This window comes from Pavona decussata, unplaced genomic scaffold, assembly GCF_977016875.1.
Source record: "Pavona decussata unplaced genomic scaffold, jaPavDecu1.1 SCAFFOLD_58, whole genome shotgun sequence".
Classification (NCBI taxonomy): Eukaryota; Metazoa; Cnidaria; class Anthozoa; order Scleractinia; family Agariciidae; genus Pavona; species Pavona decussata.
Genome location: NW_028145480.1, coordinates 5,060,001 through 5,080,000, shown reverse-complemented (window position 1 = coordinate 5,080,000; position 20,000 = coordinate 5,060,001). Strand labels below are relative to the sequence as shown.

The 20,000-nt window shown below is 41.2% G+C and overlaps 3 protein-coding genes and 1 pseudogene across 7 annotated transcripts in view; all 4 read right to left on the bottom strand.

Moving 5' to 3' along the window:
* Positions 1 to 11,894, bottom strand: part of LOC146479836 (uncharacterized) — a 69,408-nt gene extending 57,514 nt beyond the window's left edge. Inside the window, exon 1 of the mRNA XM_085110702.1 lies at positions 11,873 to 11,894. The gene's annotated coding sequence lies outside the window, so the exon portion shown is untranslated. The remainder of the gene's footprint in view (positions 1 to 11,872) is intronic.
* Positions 1 to 11,932, bottom strand: part of LOC146479834 (uncharacterized) — a 34,376-nt gene extending 22,444 nt beyond the window's left edge. The window contains exon 1 of one of the 4 annotated variants that reach the window (XM_085110710.1): positions 11,873 to 11,932. The gene's annotated coding sequence lies outside the window, so the exon portion shown is untranslated. Of the gene's footprint in view, positions 1 to 11,868 lie in introns of all 4 variants that reach the window. The other 3 variants (XM_085110705.1, XM_085110704.1, XM_085110707.1) reach the window with 3 other exon arrangements.
* On the bottom strand, positions 410 to 1,562 carry LOC146479837 (uncharacterized; annotated as a pseudogene).
* On the bottom strand, positions 9,556 to 11,932 carry LOC146479835 (collagen triple helix repeat-containing protein 1-like). 2 transcript variants are annotated; one of them, XM_085110724.1, is made up of 4 exons: positions 11,873 to 11,932; positions 10,989 to 11,093; positions 10,360 to 10,710; positions 9,556 to 10,063 (listed from the first exon to the last, which is right to left on the bottom strand). In XM_085110724.1, exons 2-4 carry the CDS (start codon positions 11,076 to 11,078, stop codon positions 9,710 to 9,712), a joined length of 795 nt encoding a protein of 264 aa, XP_084966850.1. In that variant the 5' UTR covers positions 11,079 to 11,093; positions 11,873 to 11,932; the 3' UTR covers positions 9,556 to 9,709. The 2 variants fall into 2 exon arrangements, with proteins under 2 accessions (XP_084966850.1, XP_084966851.1); XM_085110725.1 differs by having other exon boundaries at positions 10,989 to 11,096; positions 11,873 to 11,923.
* Positions 11,933 to 20,000: the final 8,068 nt, after the last annotated feature.

Below are 20,000 nucleotides of genomic sequence, written 5' to 3'. Positions count from 1 at the left end.
TCGAGTTCCACTCGAATCTCAAATACTTGTAATGATCCGGATGTATCGGAATGGTAAAATAAGCATCCTTAAGATCAATTGTAGTAAAAAAACTCTGCACCCGAGAGAAGGTCCAGGAGAGAGTTTAAACCCTCCATCTTGAAATGGTGATATCGAACAAACTCATTGAGAGGTTTCAAATTAATTACAGGACGAAGCTCACCATTCTTTTTCGGAATAACAAACAAATTAGAAATGAACTGTTTTGGAGCAAACAAAGCATGCCTAATAGCACCTTTTTGAAACATCTTGTGAACTTCAAGGTCAATTAATTGCTTTTCTTCGTCAGAAAAAACAATCTTGTTTGGCTTCTGAACTTGAAATGGTTCACAAACAAACTCAATCTTATAGCCGCTCACGGCTTGTAAAACTAACTATCGGATGCAAGATTACTCCAAGAAAGAGGAAACTTTGCCAAACGGCCACCTACCTGAGGATAGGCGTTTGGGAGTTGCGAGTTCACTGCTGTTTGGTCGATGTACTGGAGCTCTTCGGAGCTTGACGAGGGGGTGATTGGCTTCTGTGCGCTCCTCATGCGCTTAACTTGTGAAATGTTGCGAATACTCTGAGGCAATTCGTCGCCAAACAGTATTGTAGTAATAGGTTGCGACTCATGACACAACGACTTGTACGCCGGAGCCACCTCGGACTTTAACAATTCCCTCCGCTTCATGGAAAATTCATAAACAGAATTACCCAGCAAGGTAAGAGCATCAATGGAAAGATCATAAACATCATTTAAGGGAATAGAATCCTCCTTACGTTTTTTGGCATCGACAACTTTACTTGCTAATTGCACCACCGGCGTAATTCCTTTAATCAAATTCTTCTGGAACGCCTGGAAGGAACACTCGCGGTGTTTCGTCTTGTCTTGTAAATCGTCCCATAACTCGGGATTCACCCGAGGAGTTTTGAGAAAGTCACAGTTTTCTGGACGAAGGTATTTCTTCTGAATTGAAGCGAACTGCTCTTTAGCAGGCTTTTTCGTGCAAGCACTGTTGACACGTTTAGCGACACCCTCGTTCACCTTCTGTCCGCAGTCCTCCGTGTCTTAAAACAGGTCCTCGTAAGGCAACTCGCCCAATTCGAGGCCGCTATCTTCTGGGAGAATGCCTTCGGCAGGGTCAAATTCACTTTCGGCAAGGAGAGCGTCCTCTTCCTCAGAACTAACGTTGAGAGCCATATGCGGCTGAGCGCTAGCAAGGAGCGACACTTTCAGCATCGAGCTCGTCAAAGTATCGAGTTTAGACTCGAAAGCTTTAAACCCGGTCGCAACCGGAGTTTGATCTTTGACTTCTTCATCACGTCCACTAGTCGATTCTTGGACATGAACAATAGACACACCGTCAGCAGCCATGATGACCTGGCTTTGCACGCGAACAAAAGACAACTCGTAAGACCACATGGCGCCTTTTATATGATGTGATTTGCATAACAAAGATCTTTGAACCGTGATGACCTGGTGATTAGCCGTGAAAGAATGCAATCTGAATCCCGCAGGGCGGACCATTATACGAAAGAGAATCAAGTTTCGGTAGTTGTTTTTGTCCCTTTATTGTTGTTTTTGAGAAACAAAAAATGGACGGGGAATAAAATAGTGAGGATCGACAGTGCAAACATAAAATCTAGCTTTATCTCAGCGAAACAGCTGAATTTTTAATACGCGCTGAAGAGAGCCCGGCATTTTAGATTTGTAGCATTCATCTCAGGGCTCGATTTGGAAAAGGATGTTTGATGATCATTGATCGTGATCAACCAATCAGCCCATGTGCACAATCATGTAGATGTCGTGCAATTGCATGCAGTAGACGTTGCGCGTATACAGTGTCACTAAGATACCCGTGTTTCTGTTGTTGACATTCGACAAAGGTAAATACATGCCCTACAGCCAATGTGGACTGTAGGGCATGCAGTCAGTCCGTGGTCCGTAGCCCGTAGTCCATAGTCCTTCCATACTTTTAGTACTACCTCTTTTATACCCAGTCCGTGGTCCACAATTCTTCGTGTGCGACTCACGTTTTATACTGACTGCGTTGCTAACGTTGCAATTTTTTTCTAAAACTACTATTGATACCGAAGTGACCAAGATTTTGGGGGTATAGATATATATAGTAGGATACCGTATAGAGAAAGGAAAATTTTCAGCGAACCTAAAACCCACTGGAATTGTACTGAAATGGGCAAAATATGGCACACAAACACTGGCAACATGTCAAGGAAAAAAGGTAAGCCATTTTTGTTCAATTCATGCCCTTTACTTTTCGACTCCAAAACTCGTTCGTAAATTCCAATACAAACCCTTATAATTTACGCCATTGTGTAACACTCATCGTGACATGACAAGGTAGGCACTGCGTGTACGTACACAGTGTCACTGAGATACCCGTGTTTCTCCTGTTGACATTCAACAAAGATAAATGCATGCCCTACAGCCAATGAGGACTGTAAGTATAAACTGAGTTATTTTTTTTTGTTACACGGAAATCGACAAACAGGTTTTGAAGCGTGTATTCGTGCATGTGTGATATTTCATACCAGTAATTACGTTAAAGTATGGCGTGCCGGCTGACATTGTTTTTCAGTCGCTTGCGAAGGTACAGTATCAAACAACACGAACAGAGAGTTTTTTTTTTACTGACCCGCCTCTGAGTGATCATTATTTGGAAGCCACTTAAAAAGGTTGGACTCGCTGTTTGAAAAGCATTCCACTAAACAAACTTGATTTAATTAAAAATGTTCGTTTTGACCGACTCTATGTCTAACTTTCTTACCTCATTTGACAAGGGTGTATTTTTTAAACGTGATTCCAGTGTCCTGTGAACGTTTTATTTTTATCAAAACCGCTTCTTTGCCAGCAAATAAAGGTCTTTATTCTAGTTGTTGTAAATGGCAATTTCGCAGCACAAGTTGGTTTCTGGGCATTATATTATTTACAATATGTCGACAGGTATTGACCTGAGGCAGGTAACGCAATAGCGAGTATCAGTTTGGCACTATTAATTTCTAAAGGTTAAGATTCGACAATTATTTGTTGAAATCGGATAGTTAAGGGTTGTTTGGACTCCTTTGATATGGAGTGTTTCAGTCAAATAGTCTCCTCACGAAACTTTCCCAATCAGATTTCTTTGCAGAAAGATTTATTGGGAGATTTGCATTATGCAAATTTCCCACCAGAATTTGGCGAATATTTTCTTTCCCGATGGCGTGCATTTTTTTGTCCAGACCTTTTCTACCACGTTATTAAACAAGAAAGCGAAACAGGCAAATGCAATATGAGATAAAATGACCATTTGAAGGTAGCCTGGGTCAATATTTTCACCGAGTCGCCACAACAGCTTTTTCTCAACAGTTGCGAATTATGCAAATTTGTTAACGAAGCCTCGCTAACTTTGGTTTTCGTCGGCGCGTGCATTGATTGCCCAGATTTTTTATTTCATATTATCACAGACGAAGACCCAAACTTTATCACAATGTTCCTCTCGAGTCGATACCTGACATACCAAGATGCATTTTAAACTTTCAATCTTACTCAATTTTTACCTCATCGCCAAGTCCTCAAAATGTCAATTTTTCAAAGAGCCATAAACCCTCCAAAGTTCTGCAAAAGTTTACATGGGTCCCATTGATAGAACGTAGGTGAGTTATCCTCTTATTCAAAACCGACCTCGTTTTTGAAAATTTGCGTACTGTTTCAACACAAGCGTATTGAACTTGGCTAACATTAAGTGAGATTTTTCCATAATTAATGAGGCAAAACCCGTAATTTCGTTTTCTCCAAAATTCTCGAAAACTATAAATTTCCAGAACATTCAAATAATATTTTCGAAGATAGTTCCCCAAAAGTAAACTTCAGGCAAATTATCAGGAGTTTCGATTTTTCAAGCTTGGCCAGCGATTCTCGAAAGTCACGGTCAGGCACTCTTAAGTTTCTTAATCGACAAGTTGTGTCCAAAGAGGCAGGAGAGAGAGACCTTCACACCAACACTTACCCAAATAATCGTAGTTCCAGTAAGGGTAGAAATGAAAGCAAGAAGTCAGCGTAAACCGATACAAGTGACCGTGAACGAGTATCAACTGTTTCTGCTTTGTTCAGTGAGGCACGACCACCGTTAAATAATCCAAGTTGTATTTTTTATAAAGCAGATCATGGTTCACCAAACTGTGCATTGTTTAATGAGAAGTCAGTGGATGAAAGATGCAATCTAGTCCAAGAAAGCAAGCTGTGTTACAATTGTTTAAAGCCTAGCAACTACAGGCATCTCTCCAAAGTTTGTCGACAACCCAAGTGATCAGTTGCAAATTGCTGTCGATATCGTCACAAGTTATTGCCTGGCCAGCCCCTAGCAACCACATCCCAGTATCCAATCACCTCTACACTTCAGCATGTACCCAGTACTTCACCGCAGCACGTGACGAATAGAACCCTTAGCGGATTGACTTCACCCCAACCTACCTCGTATGTGAAGGAGACACTTTTTCAGACAGCGGTAGCAAGGTTGTGATAGAGGGCAATGAAGTCACTACGAGTTTAAGACAGTTCTGGGAACTAGAAGTAATTAGCATTACTGAAGCTGAAAATCCAACCATGTCTCAAGAGGAAGAATATGCAGTCGCTGAGTTCAACAAAGGACTGAAATTTAATGGACAAAACTATGAAGTTCAACTGCCCTGGAGGAAGGATCACCCAAGACTGGAGAACAATTGTGAAAAAGCTGTGAAACGACTCGAAAGCATCGAAAGAAGGCTGGGACGAGATCCTGTTAAAGCTGAAGCCTACAGTGCTGTAATCAACGAATATGTAGGAGAAAGGTTTTGCAGGCGAAGTACATGAGCAGAGAAATGAAGAATGGTATTGTCCTTTACTTACCACACCACGCAGTGTTCCGCGCAGACAAAAGGACAACAAAGTGCAGAATTGTATTTCATGCCTCCACACGAGAAGAGGGCGGAGTTTCTCTCAACGATTGCGTCCTTCCCGGTCCCGCATGACAACCTAACCTAGCATCTGTTTTCATCCGTTTTCGTACCTACAGAATCGGCCTAATAGCAGATGTTGAGAAGATGTTTATTCAAGTGAAGCTTGCACCAAAGGATCAAGATGTACACCGGCACTTATGGAAAGATTTGCAGATCAATGAACCACCCAAAGTCTACAGAATGCAGAGATTGACATTTGGAGTGAACTCTAGTCCATGTCTTGCAATTTAAACCGTGCACAATCACGCCAAGTAGTAGGCAGAGACATTCCCTGATGCTGCAAGGGAAATTCTACAAAACATGTATGTGGACGACTGCTTATCAGGAGCCGAGACGGACTGCTTTGCCTTGAAACCTCAACAGGAGATGTCAGAGATCATGTTTACAGCAGCGCTTAAGTTGAAAAAGTGGGTAAGCTTGTTATGGATAGCATAGACCCAGCTAAGTGAGCCTCGTCGCCACTAATAAAGTTTGATTCAAGCGAATCGCTCAAGGCACTTGGTGTGTTGAGGGACTTGACCCCTGACTGCTTCTGATTCCTGGCACCAAGCGGCATCATCTCATGTCTTGACCCAATTACAAAGACAAGCGTACTGAGTCTAGCATCGAAAAGGTTTGACATAACGGGACTGACATCGCCCCTCATTGTAAGAGGGAAAATCCTTGTTCAAGAGCTGTGGCGGAAGGGACTACAGTGGGATGACCCATTGGACAGTGACACCAAAGAGAAGTGGTCATCTTGGAAATCAGATTTTTTGCAGTTCAAAGACCTGACCATTCCCCGTTGCTTTGGAAGTGGCATCACCCCTGACCATAAGATCGAACTACGCGGTTTCAGAGATGCTTCCCCGAAGGCGTACGGAGCCGGATTGTATAACCGATAAGGAAGGTCAGGTATCATCACAGCTAATAATGTCAAGATCCAGAGTTGTACCTATCAAGACAGTGTCACTTCCAAGATTAGAGCTTCCCGCTAGTAGTGAATGCCAGATTGTTGAAATATGTTGCAGAGACTTTTCCAATCAATAGCATGGTAACACTTCACTGGATCCGAGGACAGAGTTCTTGCTGGAAGCCATTCGTACAAAACCGAGTAGCAGAAATACAGTCAACATGGGACCCTGAATACTGGAAGTATTGTCCTAGTAAAGAGATTCCTGCAGATTTGTTGTCCAGCGGATTGACCAGTGGTGACATGATTTCAAGCACGCTGTGGTGGAATGGACCCCCATGGTTGTTGCATCCTTGTGCGTCTCAACGTACTCAGCCGAGAAATGAAGATACCGTCCCTGAATCATGCGCAGAGGAAAGAAGAGTTACCCATGGTTGTGCCGCAGTTGTAGTAAAGGCATTACTTGATATGTCACGGTATGGAACGTGGATGAAGTTAATCAGGGTAACCGCTTACGTACTGAGAGCCGTATAGTTGTTGAAGACGAGACCGATTTGCCAGCTGAGGAGATGAAGCAGGTAGAGTTTAAGTGCTGCGTGTGGGTTCAAGAAGAGGTCTCTAAAGAAGAATACGAGCAGTTGAAAGCCGCAAAGAACACTACCCAGTAGTAGCGGCCTCCTAAAGCTAGACCCTTATTACAACGAAGAAGATAAAGTGATTAGAGTAGGTGGAAGACTACAGTTCGCCGACTTTCTTGAAGAGAACAAGCGCCAAATAATCTTGCCACATGGACATCCAGCAGTTGCAAAATTGATTTAAGATGTACACAGACAGATGTTGCATGCAGGTCCAGAAACTGTACTACGACAGATGATTTGGCTTACCCAAGGAGGAGTGAGGTCAAACGTGTCAGAAGATGTATGCCTTGCCAAAGACAGCGAGTTTGTCCTTGTAAACAGAAGATGGGATTACTACTCGAGGAAAGAGTGTCAACCTCCTTACCATTTGCACACATTGGTACTGACTTTGCTGGACCTTTACACGTAAAGGAGGGCTCAAGTGTCAAGAAAGCAAACGTATGTGTGTTCATATGTGCAACATCGCGTATTGTTCACTTGGAGCTTGCAAATGGACTAACGACAGATGAATTTCTGCAAGCCTCAGTCGCATGAAAAATCACAGAGGTCTTTGCCATACGGTGTGGTCAGACAATGCCAAAATCTTTAAAGCCGCAAGTAGAGAGATCAAGAAGTTGTATGATCAGCCAAAGTCACAGAGCTAGTTTCTGTGGGACACTTTGGATCAAGATCTAATCAAGTCAGAGTTATCAGCTAAAGGAATTAAGTGGAGATTCATCACAGAACGCTCGCCATGGAGAGGCGGATGGTGGAAAAGATTTTTGTAGAGCAGCTAAGGAACCACTGCGCAAAGTTTTTGGAAGAGCACTTCTCTCCTTCAACGAGCTAAATACCCCTCTCATCAAGATAGAAGGTGTAATCAACTCCAGACCTCTGACCCCAGTAAGTGACGACAACAGAGATCCATTACCAATCACGCCTACTCATCTTGCCATTGGCGGATCGCTTAAACAGTTACCTGACGCTGAAGAGGATTAGTTAGAAGAGTCCAGTAAGCGGGTTATGAAAAGATATCTTTATCTCCAACGATTGCTCAACCACTACTGGAGGCGGTGGAAGGAAGAGTACCTTTATCAGCTTAAGATGAGAAGCAAGTGGCAGAAGAAGTGGCTTCCTGGCAGAAGGAGACAGCGCCGATTCAAGTAGGCGATATCGTGCTGGTCTCTGAAGATAACGTTTCTCGTGGAAACTGGCCACTAGGTAGAGTTGAAGAGGTCCACCTTGGCAAAGACGGACTTGTACGAACTGCCACAGTGAGAGTACAAAAAGTGCATCCTAACTAGGCCTGTACACTGTCTTCATGGATTGGAAATAGAATCAGCCGCCCCACAAGCCAGTCATGAAGAAGAAGTTCCTGTACATGGTGGGGAGAAGTTGCAGTCGAACGTTGTTCCCGCTCAGAGTGTTACTGCTCCTCAACCTAGACTCCGTGTTGTCCTCCTCGACGGAGGACAAGATGGGGAGGATATTACAGCCCGTCGCACCCGATCTGGAAAGGTAGTTAAGAAACGTAAGTGGCTGGACTTATGGCTATGATTAACCCTACTTTACCCTACCCTACCCTACCCTACCCTACCCTACCCTAGTAAGTTAGCTGTGTAAGTTACGTGCCCTTGTTCGCGTCTTTGTAGCTCGTAAATCGAAGGTGTTGTAACCTCGCTCGGACGTCAAAAGGTTGTATATTGATATCTAATGGCCATTAAACGTTGTGTTCAAGAGGAAAGCTGTGCTTCGTCGAGTTTCCTAACACTTAACTCATGATGATGTATGTGGCATAACTCCGTTTACACGAGCGATTATAGCAAACGAGTTTAGCCGCGATTGTTGAGGGCGCCGATGTTTAGTGAGAAGGAAACTTATCGGAGTTTTCGCTGCGAATTGAAAGCGACTCGCGATCGACTGCGATTTTGTTGCGATCTAATAGAACAGAGCTGTTCAGTTTCTTATGGTAAACACTTCATCAGATGTCCTTATCACTCCACAACCCCAACCTAAATTTTCAGGATGTTATCTGTGCTCTACCAGATCACTTTCACCCCAAATCGTAGGGATTTTTTAGCCCACTCCCACTCGAATAGCTGTTCTAGTTGTGGGACGTGTTCTGCCTTACTCCGATCCCAACAGCCCACCCAAAATTCCGAGGGATTCCCTGTGCTCCACCTTTACACTCTCACTCGAAATTCTGTAAACTTTTCCGTTATTAGAAGAAGCTGCCTCCTATATCGCCAAAGCGTCATGATCAGTTTCCGATAGATTAATTCGGACACTTCAACTTGTCGGTTACTGACCGATTGTCACAAAATCATTTCATGAAAACTTAAGGAAATTTAGCTCATAATTGTTTCGTGTGCAGTAAGGTACAAATGATCTCAAAACTGAAGGAAACTCCTAGTTTTCTGAAGTCAAAAATGACACAAAATTTGACAAATCAAAAGGTAAGGCAACAACAAGACAATACGGAATTGTAAACAACACAAGATGCTGCTCTAACAACTTAACTTGGTATTTCTCTTTTTTATTACTTCATAGACCGGCTCAAATGAATCCTTTTGGTGTCTTAGGCTTAAATTTTGTAGTTGGGGTCAGTGTGTGGAGGTAGTTCAATACATCTATAGCAAATTAAAAATCTCCCAATACGATGTAACTTTCCACCTTTGGCAATTGCAGTCAAATTCAGCATAGTCCTTCAAAATTATCATTATAGCGTGTTGCTGCTTAGTAATATACTCCAATAATTTAATTTCACTTTCATTCATCCATAATCAATCTATAGCATCGACTGCTCCCATTTTTCTAATTTTGGACACGATTTACCTTTTGATTTCTTAAATGTGATTTTTTCAACGAACCTTGTGTGTTACATTACAACCGAGGTTTCCCTAACAATTGCATTTTTTTAAAAATTACGAGAAAAGAAAAAATAATAAATGACAACTTGACAGCAGCACCCCCTCCAAAACAACCAAACGAACATGAACGCATGGATTGTTTTTCAGAATAATCCTGCATTTTATTTAACAACAGCATGATGATTGGCTTCTAGTTACAAAAACAACAACATTTTAATATCATTTTAATCTAACAACTAACTACTATAATTAGATGTTAATCATTACAGTCCCCTTAAGGCGTTTTTGCAGGACTGTAGATTCTGGCTGAAGATCTAAGGCTGAGCTTTGGGAACTTCTTCAACATAGATCCGGGACACTGAATTATAACCCGTGTAGGCGTCAGCTTCTCCAGTCCCTTGACAATTACCGACCCAGAATCCCACGCGCACCTTTCCTTTGTGGATGTTGTTACAGTGCCCTTCAATATGGCGGACGCGGTGGGGATCTTGCGGTGCTAACTTGCCCAAATGCACTACGCCATCAATGGGAAGAGGAGCTGAACATTCAGCACCGTTGAAAGTGAAGTACCAGCGTTTGCAACAGGACTTGCAGCCATAGACTGTAAGACTGCCAGTCCAGGCAACATGGAGGGATGTGTCCGAGAAGTTCTTGGTGAACACACAATCCTGTATTACATAGAAATGAATATGAAAACAAATAAATGAAGGAAAAGGACAAAGAAAGAAAGGGATAACGTATATATTGGAAAAAAGTCGGAATGTTCAGGATGAAAAAACCGAAAAACTGAACAATGATGACTCTTCCTTGTTCTTCTTCTTCTTCTTCTTCTTCTTCTTCTTCTTCTTCTTCTTCTTCTTCTTCTGCATTTATGTTTATTGTTATAGAGAAATGTAGATAGTCTTGTGATGATCTCATAGCCTTGTTGATTTAATGTGAGATATTATCTCATGCCAGCCCTCACCTTGATCAGACCATGATCTTTGCCATCATCCTTTCTCCAGGCGCACTCCTTCCAGTTCTTAAAAGCCGTCACACCTGGAGTCCCAGGAAGTCCACTCGCTCCACTCTCTCCGCGCTGCCCTTTTTGCCCGGGAGGACCCCGGACACCAGGCTCTCCCTTAGCACCATCTTTTCCATTTTTACCAGCCGGGCCCTCGACACCAGGAGGTCCCTGGGGTCCAGTCCCCCCTTGTCTTCCTTGATCCCCTTTAGCTCCCTCACGGCCATCTCGTCCGTCTCGACCTGGTAAGCCAGGAGAACCAGGCTTGCCATGCATGCCGGGAATGCCACAATACCAGAAGGGAGGAGATTGCTAGTTAGGAACAAGAAATGAGAATGTTAATGTCAATATGTTAATTTAGTTTTGGTACTAATATTTAGTGCGGCATTTTATTTCTTTGGATAGCTGTAACCGTTTTTGTGTGCTCGTCTCAGTTAAATTTTTAGTTACGTTTCTTAGTTACATCATTAAAAGACGGTGTTTATGCTATGAATCAGCTATGTAATGTGTAAAGAAGTCAGTGTCATTTTAATTTATTTTCCACAGAAATTATACTGTATTTTTACTGATGTAGCAAATTAGTTGCTTACCATGTTTTTAGATGGTTGATTAGTTTTGTTGTCTGCTGCGGAAAAATAAACCAGGAGTGATATCACAAGTAAGGCTGGAATACTCGCCATGTTGGTCTCGCTGATCTGCTACGGACAAAGCAAACAAAGATCACCTTAATGAAGACTGTGAACAGCAAGTCGGAAATCTTTAGGATCGCCCTTGTACCCCAATCAGTTTATTACATTGAACAATTTTTGCTTTAATTTTCCCTGTTTTTTCGAAGATTTCATTCTTGTAGTAACCCATCCGATGAAACGTTTTTTTTATTTTTCATCTCCAGAGCCATTTCCCTTTTATATTTCTTGTTACCCCGTTATTGCACGCTGCAGATTGTAACAGACGTCCGTTGTTTCAATTCTTCACTTACGTTTTTTTTCATTACTTTGTCCTTCCTTTGTATGAACTATAGTTTCTAGTTTCTCACTTTTCAGTTAAAAGAAAATAATGCGAACGGCCGCGAATTTTTAGTTTAAAATCGGGCACAAACTTTTGGTGCTCAATTGAAAGCTATTTGGTCATCGGGTATTTTAAATTCCCAACCGTGTAATCCCGCCTGAATTTTCACATGATTAAGTTGACGAGACCTACGACATTGTCCTGAAGAGAGTTCGACTGAAGTAATAGAAATATATATTTAAAAATGTCTTCAAACAGCGCGCTTTTGAACGAATTGTTCTATTTTTAATAGTTGCATGAATTGTTATCGGTCGTTTTTCGTCGAAGATGACTAGAGTTTGAAGAAAATCAGTGAGCTTTAAAGCTTATTTACTATAAGAATTTTGTATTTTTTTAGCTAAATCTATAATCAGTTTCCAACGATAACAACTGGTTAAGGGAGAGCAAACCAAGTGAAAGGACAAACCTGAAATCGACGAAGAAGGTCGCCTCTCCGTTCCAATTACTTCTTGAACAAGTCACTGTGAAGGAACGATAAGCAACTTTCATTAGTGTTAGAATTTTTCATTCTTCCTGTTGACTCTTATTCGTGCTTTGTCAAGTTCGTTGTTTACCATGAGTCAAGGGCAAGGTTGGCTGGGTGATAAAGCTTTTTAATATTCAATAAGAATAACGTTTTTTGGTTGCTTTTTCTTGCAACAAATGTTTAATCAGCACTGATTTCAGTTCAATTTCGAGAGCAATAATCCCAATTCAGCGGCTCATGCTTACTTTTATAATGTTGCTAGAATTGTCCACACACTATGGGCATGCTATTTCTTAAAGCGATTAATATATTTCACCCTGCTTCCGTATGTTCTAGCTTTCGCTGTTATATATCGTTATCATTGCTTCCAGGAAGTAAAAACTGAAGTAATGAATTTACGCAAAAACATTTACTTTAAATTTTCCGCAAAATTGATTTCACCTTTGAATTATCCACTCTCTGCAGCCTGATTTAAAAATGTGAGTAGGGTTCAGCTGACTTATCCACAGTCCTTCCAGTGCTTAAACGTTGTTCCCCCTTTTCGACTAAATACACAAATTGAAGAAGTCATTAAAAACATAAGCAAAACTTTTCTAAGAAGAGTTCGTTCGACGGATTTGCTTGAGAACCATTAATTTTTACGTCGCTTATACCGTGTACATGACTACGGAATAATAATAATAATAATATCGGGATAATAAAATACTTATCTGAGAGAGCTAGTTTTTGCCATATTTCTTTGACCGATTTTGATGGGTTTCGCAAAAAAGTTATTTGCCCTATGCAATCGTCGGTATCTACAAATCCACTTCCCGCATAGCACCAACTATCCCCAAACACCCTCACGGTACGATAAAAATTAAGGTCTATTTTATTTTATTTTTCGTTTTCTGTCGATCGAAGCCAAAGTTGCGCGTAAAAGATAACGGCCACGGGATCGTCATTTGAATCGGGCGAGAACCGATGATATTTAGAAAATAGTGTAAAAAACGTTTCCTGTGTTGGGCCGTCAAAAGGGACATCTGTGTACGCTAACTCAGTTTGATCGGTTCGATAGGATTCTTTATTTGTATTCAGTTTAAATTCGCCAAAAGTTTTAGTGAAGCATTCGCTTAATCCTCCGAATTTCCAAGCCGCCGTTGGCTTTCCGAAAATCTTAGCTGGCCTCATTTCGTTCTCTTCACGGCTTCCTCGTGTTTCGGAGACAAAAGGAATTATATTGAACAGTCACTACAGTTGCAGGTTACAGAAACAAAAGTAAACGCTAGTTTTTCTCGGCCGCAATTCAATCCAAATGTTTAAGGTGATTTGGGTCTTACATCAGTTATTTACCAAAACTATTCGTCGTTGAATGCTTCTTGGCCTTCCACAACCTTTTTAGACTTGGTGCCAACGACAGTAGAGATTTATGTTAGATCGTTAGTGAAGCGATAATTTCAATGACTGCCTAAGTTTGCATTTGATTGTCTTCACGACTGTCATACATACTTGAGGCATTTTCAAGGCATTCTTCATTTTTCGCTAACCTGATACACTCAGAAACCTATGAAAAGCGAATTTCTCAACACACTGTATTCACGATACTTCCAATTTTATTTTCAGATCCGGAAAATGTTAATACAGAGATTTCTTATTAGGGTTTTCTTTTACAAGAAAAATTAAGGTACAAAACATACATTAATTTGACTTGTTTGTTGAAAGACTCAATTGTCCCAAAGACAAGTCGGGCGCTGTATCAAAAATGGCTCTACATTATGGATTGTTTTTGATCTGGGTTCAAAAATCTATTATTTCTATTCAAGTTACCGTTCAGCTCGTAGCGTGTTTGTTTACTTTTATAATTGCCCTCATAAATATGTCCTGTCTACTAATTTCCTTGTTATCAACACCTTCTATTAAAATTTTCACTGAGTAAATATTTATCATGACGTTCGGTGTTTCTTTGGCAGGAAGCGCCTTTCTTGAATAAATTCAATCGATAATTTAAAGACGTATACCAACTTTCCCAAATCCGTTGATAATTCGTCAAATCACCAGAAACGTTATTCATCTGAAGCAAATCTAACTCAAATCTAGTTAATAAGAGAGTCGATCGACAGAAAAGGTTCGATTGATACGGAACTGGCACCAAACACTGAAGCGAATCGATACAGTCGATATATTTTTAACTTAGCAGGTTTAACAACAGTTACGAATTTCTGTTCCTTTTTAATGGTAAGTTACTCACGCTAAATAAATAAGAAAATTAGAAATACAGGATCAAGAGCTATACTTCCGGGATCTTACGCAATTTACTGAATTATTAATACTGAGTATAAAAATCATTATACGCTCTACAGCGGTAAGATCAGTAGACTTAGCTCGAGCCGCACCTCTGTTTTGTTTTTAGGCGATATTCTGAGTCACATCATTAGTAAATATATATTCAGATAAGATGCTAACCTGTAGAAACTTACCATAAACTCGACTCAGTCTCCACATCCTGTTCATAGTGAATTCTCGATACCAAGGATTTGTTGAAATCAAATTCTTGCCAACATGATTTATCCCACCCCTTTCTTCTTGTCTCATGTCACGAACAAGATTTACAAGACTTTCTGCTCTGTATGATTCCTTCTTTCACTCTCCTCATGTCCTTTACAGTTCCTTGTTGCGCAAATGACGACGCTGTTGACTTGATGACAACTGAAAACGATGAAGGACATACCGCGCTTTGGAAGCAATAAATAGCTCCCTTAATTTTCACTAGGAACAGGCTTAAGTTGACCGGCGCACTTAAACGTCGATACATTTCCAGGCAATGTGTCAAAGATACGTTTGGGGTGAGCGTCTCGAAAATAGTTAAAACACAGCCATTTGTTTTGAATAATTGCTGAGGATTTTTTGGTAACTAATTATTTATTTATATATCGGGTTGTAAATTCATGTCTGATATCTTGTGTTACGATGACGTATGTTGCCTACCTCGTTTGCACAAACGATCGATCTCGTACCCAGAGTCCTCAGGCTCTCTGGCCAGCGGTTGGGGACCAACCGCTGGCCAAAGAGCCTGAGATTGACAAACGATAGGGGCAACGATTCTAGCGACGATTGTTGATGGCGCCGTTTTCAAGTGACTGAAAACTTATGGCGATTTTAAAGCGACGTATCAAACATTCGATTGCTACTTTGTTGCAGTTTAGTAGAGAAGAGCTTACTGCAATATGAGTATAAACATATCAAAGTATCTTTTAAGTATCTTAAGTATCCTTCAGTGATGGCATCGCTTGCGCTCTTTCATCGCAAAAAAACAACAACAACAAAAAAAATCGCACCACCAGTATTTCACAGTGAGACGATCTGAAATTAGGCCTAAAATTGCTGGCGATTTTAAATCACCCATGTAAATTACCAGTGATTCGTTATAGGATTTTAAGGTGATTATATATCGATTTTGAAAACAGAGCTCCAGCCTGTTTAGCTCGCCGAGCGTGCGGCTTCAATATTTATATGGCGAGATCAGGGTGGTGCGCAAGAGATTCACTCTTCCCTCTCCTCTCTCGTACCAATCTCATTCCCCTCAGCACCTGACCTAAAACCCGCCTGGGCCTTGGGAACAAGATTTCTCGTCTGTTCGTCTTGTACCAAGAGTCTTCAGGCTGTTTGTTTAGCGGTTGATCACCAGGCGACTAACCGCTGGCAATATTGTTTATTAAGAATTCTGGGGAACGAGATTGCACGAGGAACCTTTTGCGTTCCAATCTCCTTCCTTGAGGATGCATTCCCTTAATAGGTTACTGACCTCAACCTGATAGGAGATGCTCGAGGTGCATTAATCCAAATTGTTATAAGATATATATTTTCATGAAAGATCGTCTGTCTATACGACATTTAATAATTGAAGTATGCTGATGTTTGCAAAATGCAAAAAGTTGCGTCAGACGGGCCTTTTTATGTCTGAAGGGATAAATAGTACGCCCAAAGATGTTTCCTTTGAGGTCCGCAACAATAAGTGATGATGTCATGTTACGTGGAAATTGCGCGATGGCTGCCAAATGGAGGCCATCTTAGATCCGCCATCTTGAATTTCTGGATTTCCCCAAAATTTCAGGAAAGCCCCAAAATTGAACAATAAGTAATCAAGAAAACTAAAGCAACACTTGTATGAGCAAAAAACATTAAAAGTTACTGCTAGCTGAATTAACAAACAAAGTGAGAAGAGCTGTCGACAACCCGGCTCCTTCAAAAGGCTGAATCACTCATTCCTGACATTACGAAGGAGATTTTAAACAACCTGAAGAGCCTAAAAGAGGACGAATACGTCATGGTCCTCCCCGCTAAAAAGTCCGCGCCGGTATAGCCTTGGAAACTGAAGCGTAACATTCTAAGATGTCAGCGCTAATTTAGAACGTGCGATCAGTATCAGCTCCTAACATAGATCGTACAGATCGCGTGACTGAAGTTAACGGAGGAGCTGCTCACCTTAAAGAGGAACGGCCACTTGTCAGAGGCCGTCTAAAGCAGGATCAGACCACGATTTCAAATACAGAAATCCATAATGGTATACAAGTCTTTAAATGGTCTTGTTCCTGAATATTTATCATCTAAATTTGTTAAACGAAATGAAACCCGTTACTCCCTGAGGGACTCTGTTAACAAACTATTTGTCCCGTATTTCATGAAAAACAGCTTTACTTATAGCGGAGCAGTTCTCTGGAACAGCCTACCCTGTCATGTGAGAGAAGCTAAATCTCTTAGTCAATTTAAAAGATTAGTTAATGTTCATTTTTAATGTTGGAGTACTAGTATACACGGCATTCATGAAAAACAGGTTTTAGTTAGATTAGTTGCAGTTAGGTATTGAATTTTGTTTAGGATAGTTAGGTTATTTCTAATTTTTATACTCTTGATGGATTTTACCGTGTTTAAATAAAGATTTATTGATTGATTGATTGATTGATTGATTGATTGATTGATTGATTGATTAAGATCCACAAGGCCGGCATACCGTTAAGGGTTATCGTGTCGTACATCAATACTTTTACTTATGATTTGTCTGTTTTCCTGGCTAACTGGCTAACTGGCTAACTCCGATCCTGTAACTTCACGGTCGAGACCTTGGTGTCATTCGACGTAGAGTCGTAGTTTACCATCATCCCCATCGGAGGTGCTTCACGGGCCCCATTAGAGAAGCTGAAGAATGAGCCCACCCTTGCTGATCGCACCACCCTAACACCTGGTCAAATTGCTGACATACTAGATTTCGTATTGAGTTCCACATACTTCCGGTATAATGGAGCGATCTACGAACAAAAGGAAGGTGCACCTATGGGTAGCCCAGTTTCTGTCATTGTTGCTAACCTTTACATGGAGATTTTTGAAGAACGAGCAATAGCAACCCGTTTTGGAAGCCCAAGATATGGAAGTGCCTTGTAATAGTAGATCAAACTTTCACCATCCTGGTCAAAGCAGTGCTTTACTTAGCAACTTTCTGCAACATCTTAACAGCGAGCAGCCGTCAATCCGTTTCAACATGGAGACTGACGGGGATAGACAGCATGCTCGCCTTCCTACACACGTCAGTCTCGAGTAAAGCAGACGGCCGCCTCACCACCAGTGTCTACAGAAAACCGACACACACACTGATCAATTCTTAGCGTATGATTTACCCTCGATCAGTAAAACGCGGTATCGTCAAGTGCTTGTATGACCGGAGAAACGTCTTATGACCAGACCATCACTTATCTCTAAAGAGAAGAAAAATTTATTATCTGTGCATGCTTCAAACGTTTATCCTTTGTCTGTTCTGCAGAAGTTGGCCAAATCTGTACAACGACACCAAGAGAGCAGGCGGCATGCTGACGTTTAGTCCACGGCGGTTCTAAGTAAATTCCTTACAAAGGGACTCTTCGCCGCTGCCTACAACAACAAGGCATACGCACAGTCTTTAAATCTGACGCCACTCTCTTGCATTGGTCACACTTGTTGCAGTTAAAGACGCGGATGCTTATGCAGGAACTAAGAAGGATATACACCTTACCTACACCCAGGCCCTCGCCATTTCGGAGCACGCTAACAAGACCCGCCACCATCTTCCCGACACATGAAATAACGTATATCGCAGGATATCTGTTGTGTATCGACGACTAATATTCAGTACACCATGACCTTATTTGGGCAGTTTTACAATGTGTTGAACAGTAATACGTGATCTTTGGTGAATTGTCACCGGCAGCCGTACATATTGTCAAATTAGTAAAAGCTTTGAAAATTCAAAAGAACGACCAATGATTTACATATAGACACTAAGGGAAGGAAATTAAATAAAATACTTGAGCCATGCAACAACACAAGCCGCTCATACATTTTTTTAATTCCACCATCGCTAGGAATTTATGTTACACAGGGAATAAAAGATGATATAATTTCTCCAAAATGTAATATACTATAAAAAAAATTCTCGTTCTCATTCTAACAGGGAACCCAACGAGAACATTTGTGCAAAATATTTAATATGTAGTCTACTGTGTTCCCACATCATTTTTTGGCATTTCAAAGGCACATCTCAGTAACTTTTTAATCCGTTGCATTTATTTGCTAAAAATTTAAGTTTCAGAGGTTTATGAAAGGGAGTCTTATTTCCAGAATTTACGAGCTGTTGTTGGCTTGACAAAAATGCTAGCTGACCTATCGAAAAAATTAGTTACCAACATATTAACCCTTCCGAACCCAACAGGGATAAGTTTCCCAATGTTACCATTTTTTGAGCCCACATTTTGCCATCAAGAGCTTAATATTTATAATCATGAACGTAAAGCTACTTGTGAATGTTGTTGGTTTAAGTGGAACATGGAATTGACCATCCTCGGCGACCCAGGGGCAGATAGTAGGGACGAGGAAAAAGGTTGAAACGGGCGGAAAATATCAGACAAACAAGAGGAGGGAGGAAAATTAAAATAACTTTTTCTTCGTCGAATGTTTTCCCGCCCGTTTCGACTTTTTCATCGTCTCCACTATCAGTCAATGGTTCGCCGAGGATGGGATTTGGTCTTTATAGTTTGAAAGAGTAATAACATACGGGTATGTGCCGCACAAAACCAATTGTGGCTTTTGAATCACGTTTGACCGAACTGTGATAGATGTTACTAACTGGCCTGAGATAGAAAGGGTAAATATTTTAGTTAGATCAGGTGTTAAGGACGGTGCCTACTATTGTTACTGTGCATACGTTCTGTGCATTTCGAGATACTCGGGTTTCCTATGGGTGGTGCCCACAAATGCAGGGATATTTTTGCGCGCTTTAAAACTATGCGGAGAAAGTAGAACTTAGCAAGTGATTTTGGTATCCAAAAAGAAAATTGAGGGTAACTATGCATTTTTCAGAGATAATAAAGCTTCAATTTGGAAAAATGTGTCATACATTGCTTTGTATTTTGCTGTGTTTTAGAATGACTGTTGCTTAGTTATCTCTAAAAAATGTGCGGTTACCCCACTTTTGAGTTTCAATAGTCACTACTAAGATCTGCTTTTCCCGCATGGTGATAAACCGCGCAAAAATACTTCTCTATTAGTAGGCACCGTCCTTAAACAGGATACCAAAATAACATTTTGATATAAGATGGAGTTGGCTGCTTGAGCCCTAGGCTGAACATCTGACCTAGAAGGTTGCTTGTTACCCACAAGGACACAGCTACTGAGCAAAAATTCGAGGCTATCGCTGTCCCTTATCCATAAGGCTCGACCCAAAACTTCCGAGCGACTCGCTCCCTGTTCTCCACACCGACGCACCAACACATATATCAGAGGTGTTGCCTTTCCTCTACCCCCCAACTCCACCAATAGAGTTCTAAGGAGTTTCCTTTTTATACACGGGAACGTATCAATTGAGTGCCCTGTAAAGAATGGTACACCTCCTCCCTAGTATTTTTGAGGGGTTCTCTGGCGGGATGCAACCAGCACGGTGCCTTACCGGAATAAGGACACTCTTAATAGCTTAATAACTTGAGGGGTATCGAATGGTCTTTGCGAGCATTTGCGAGCATGCGAGCAGTGTGTTTATTTTTGCGAGCACGAGCAGTTGTAAAATTTT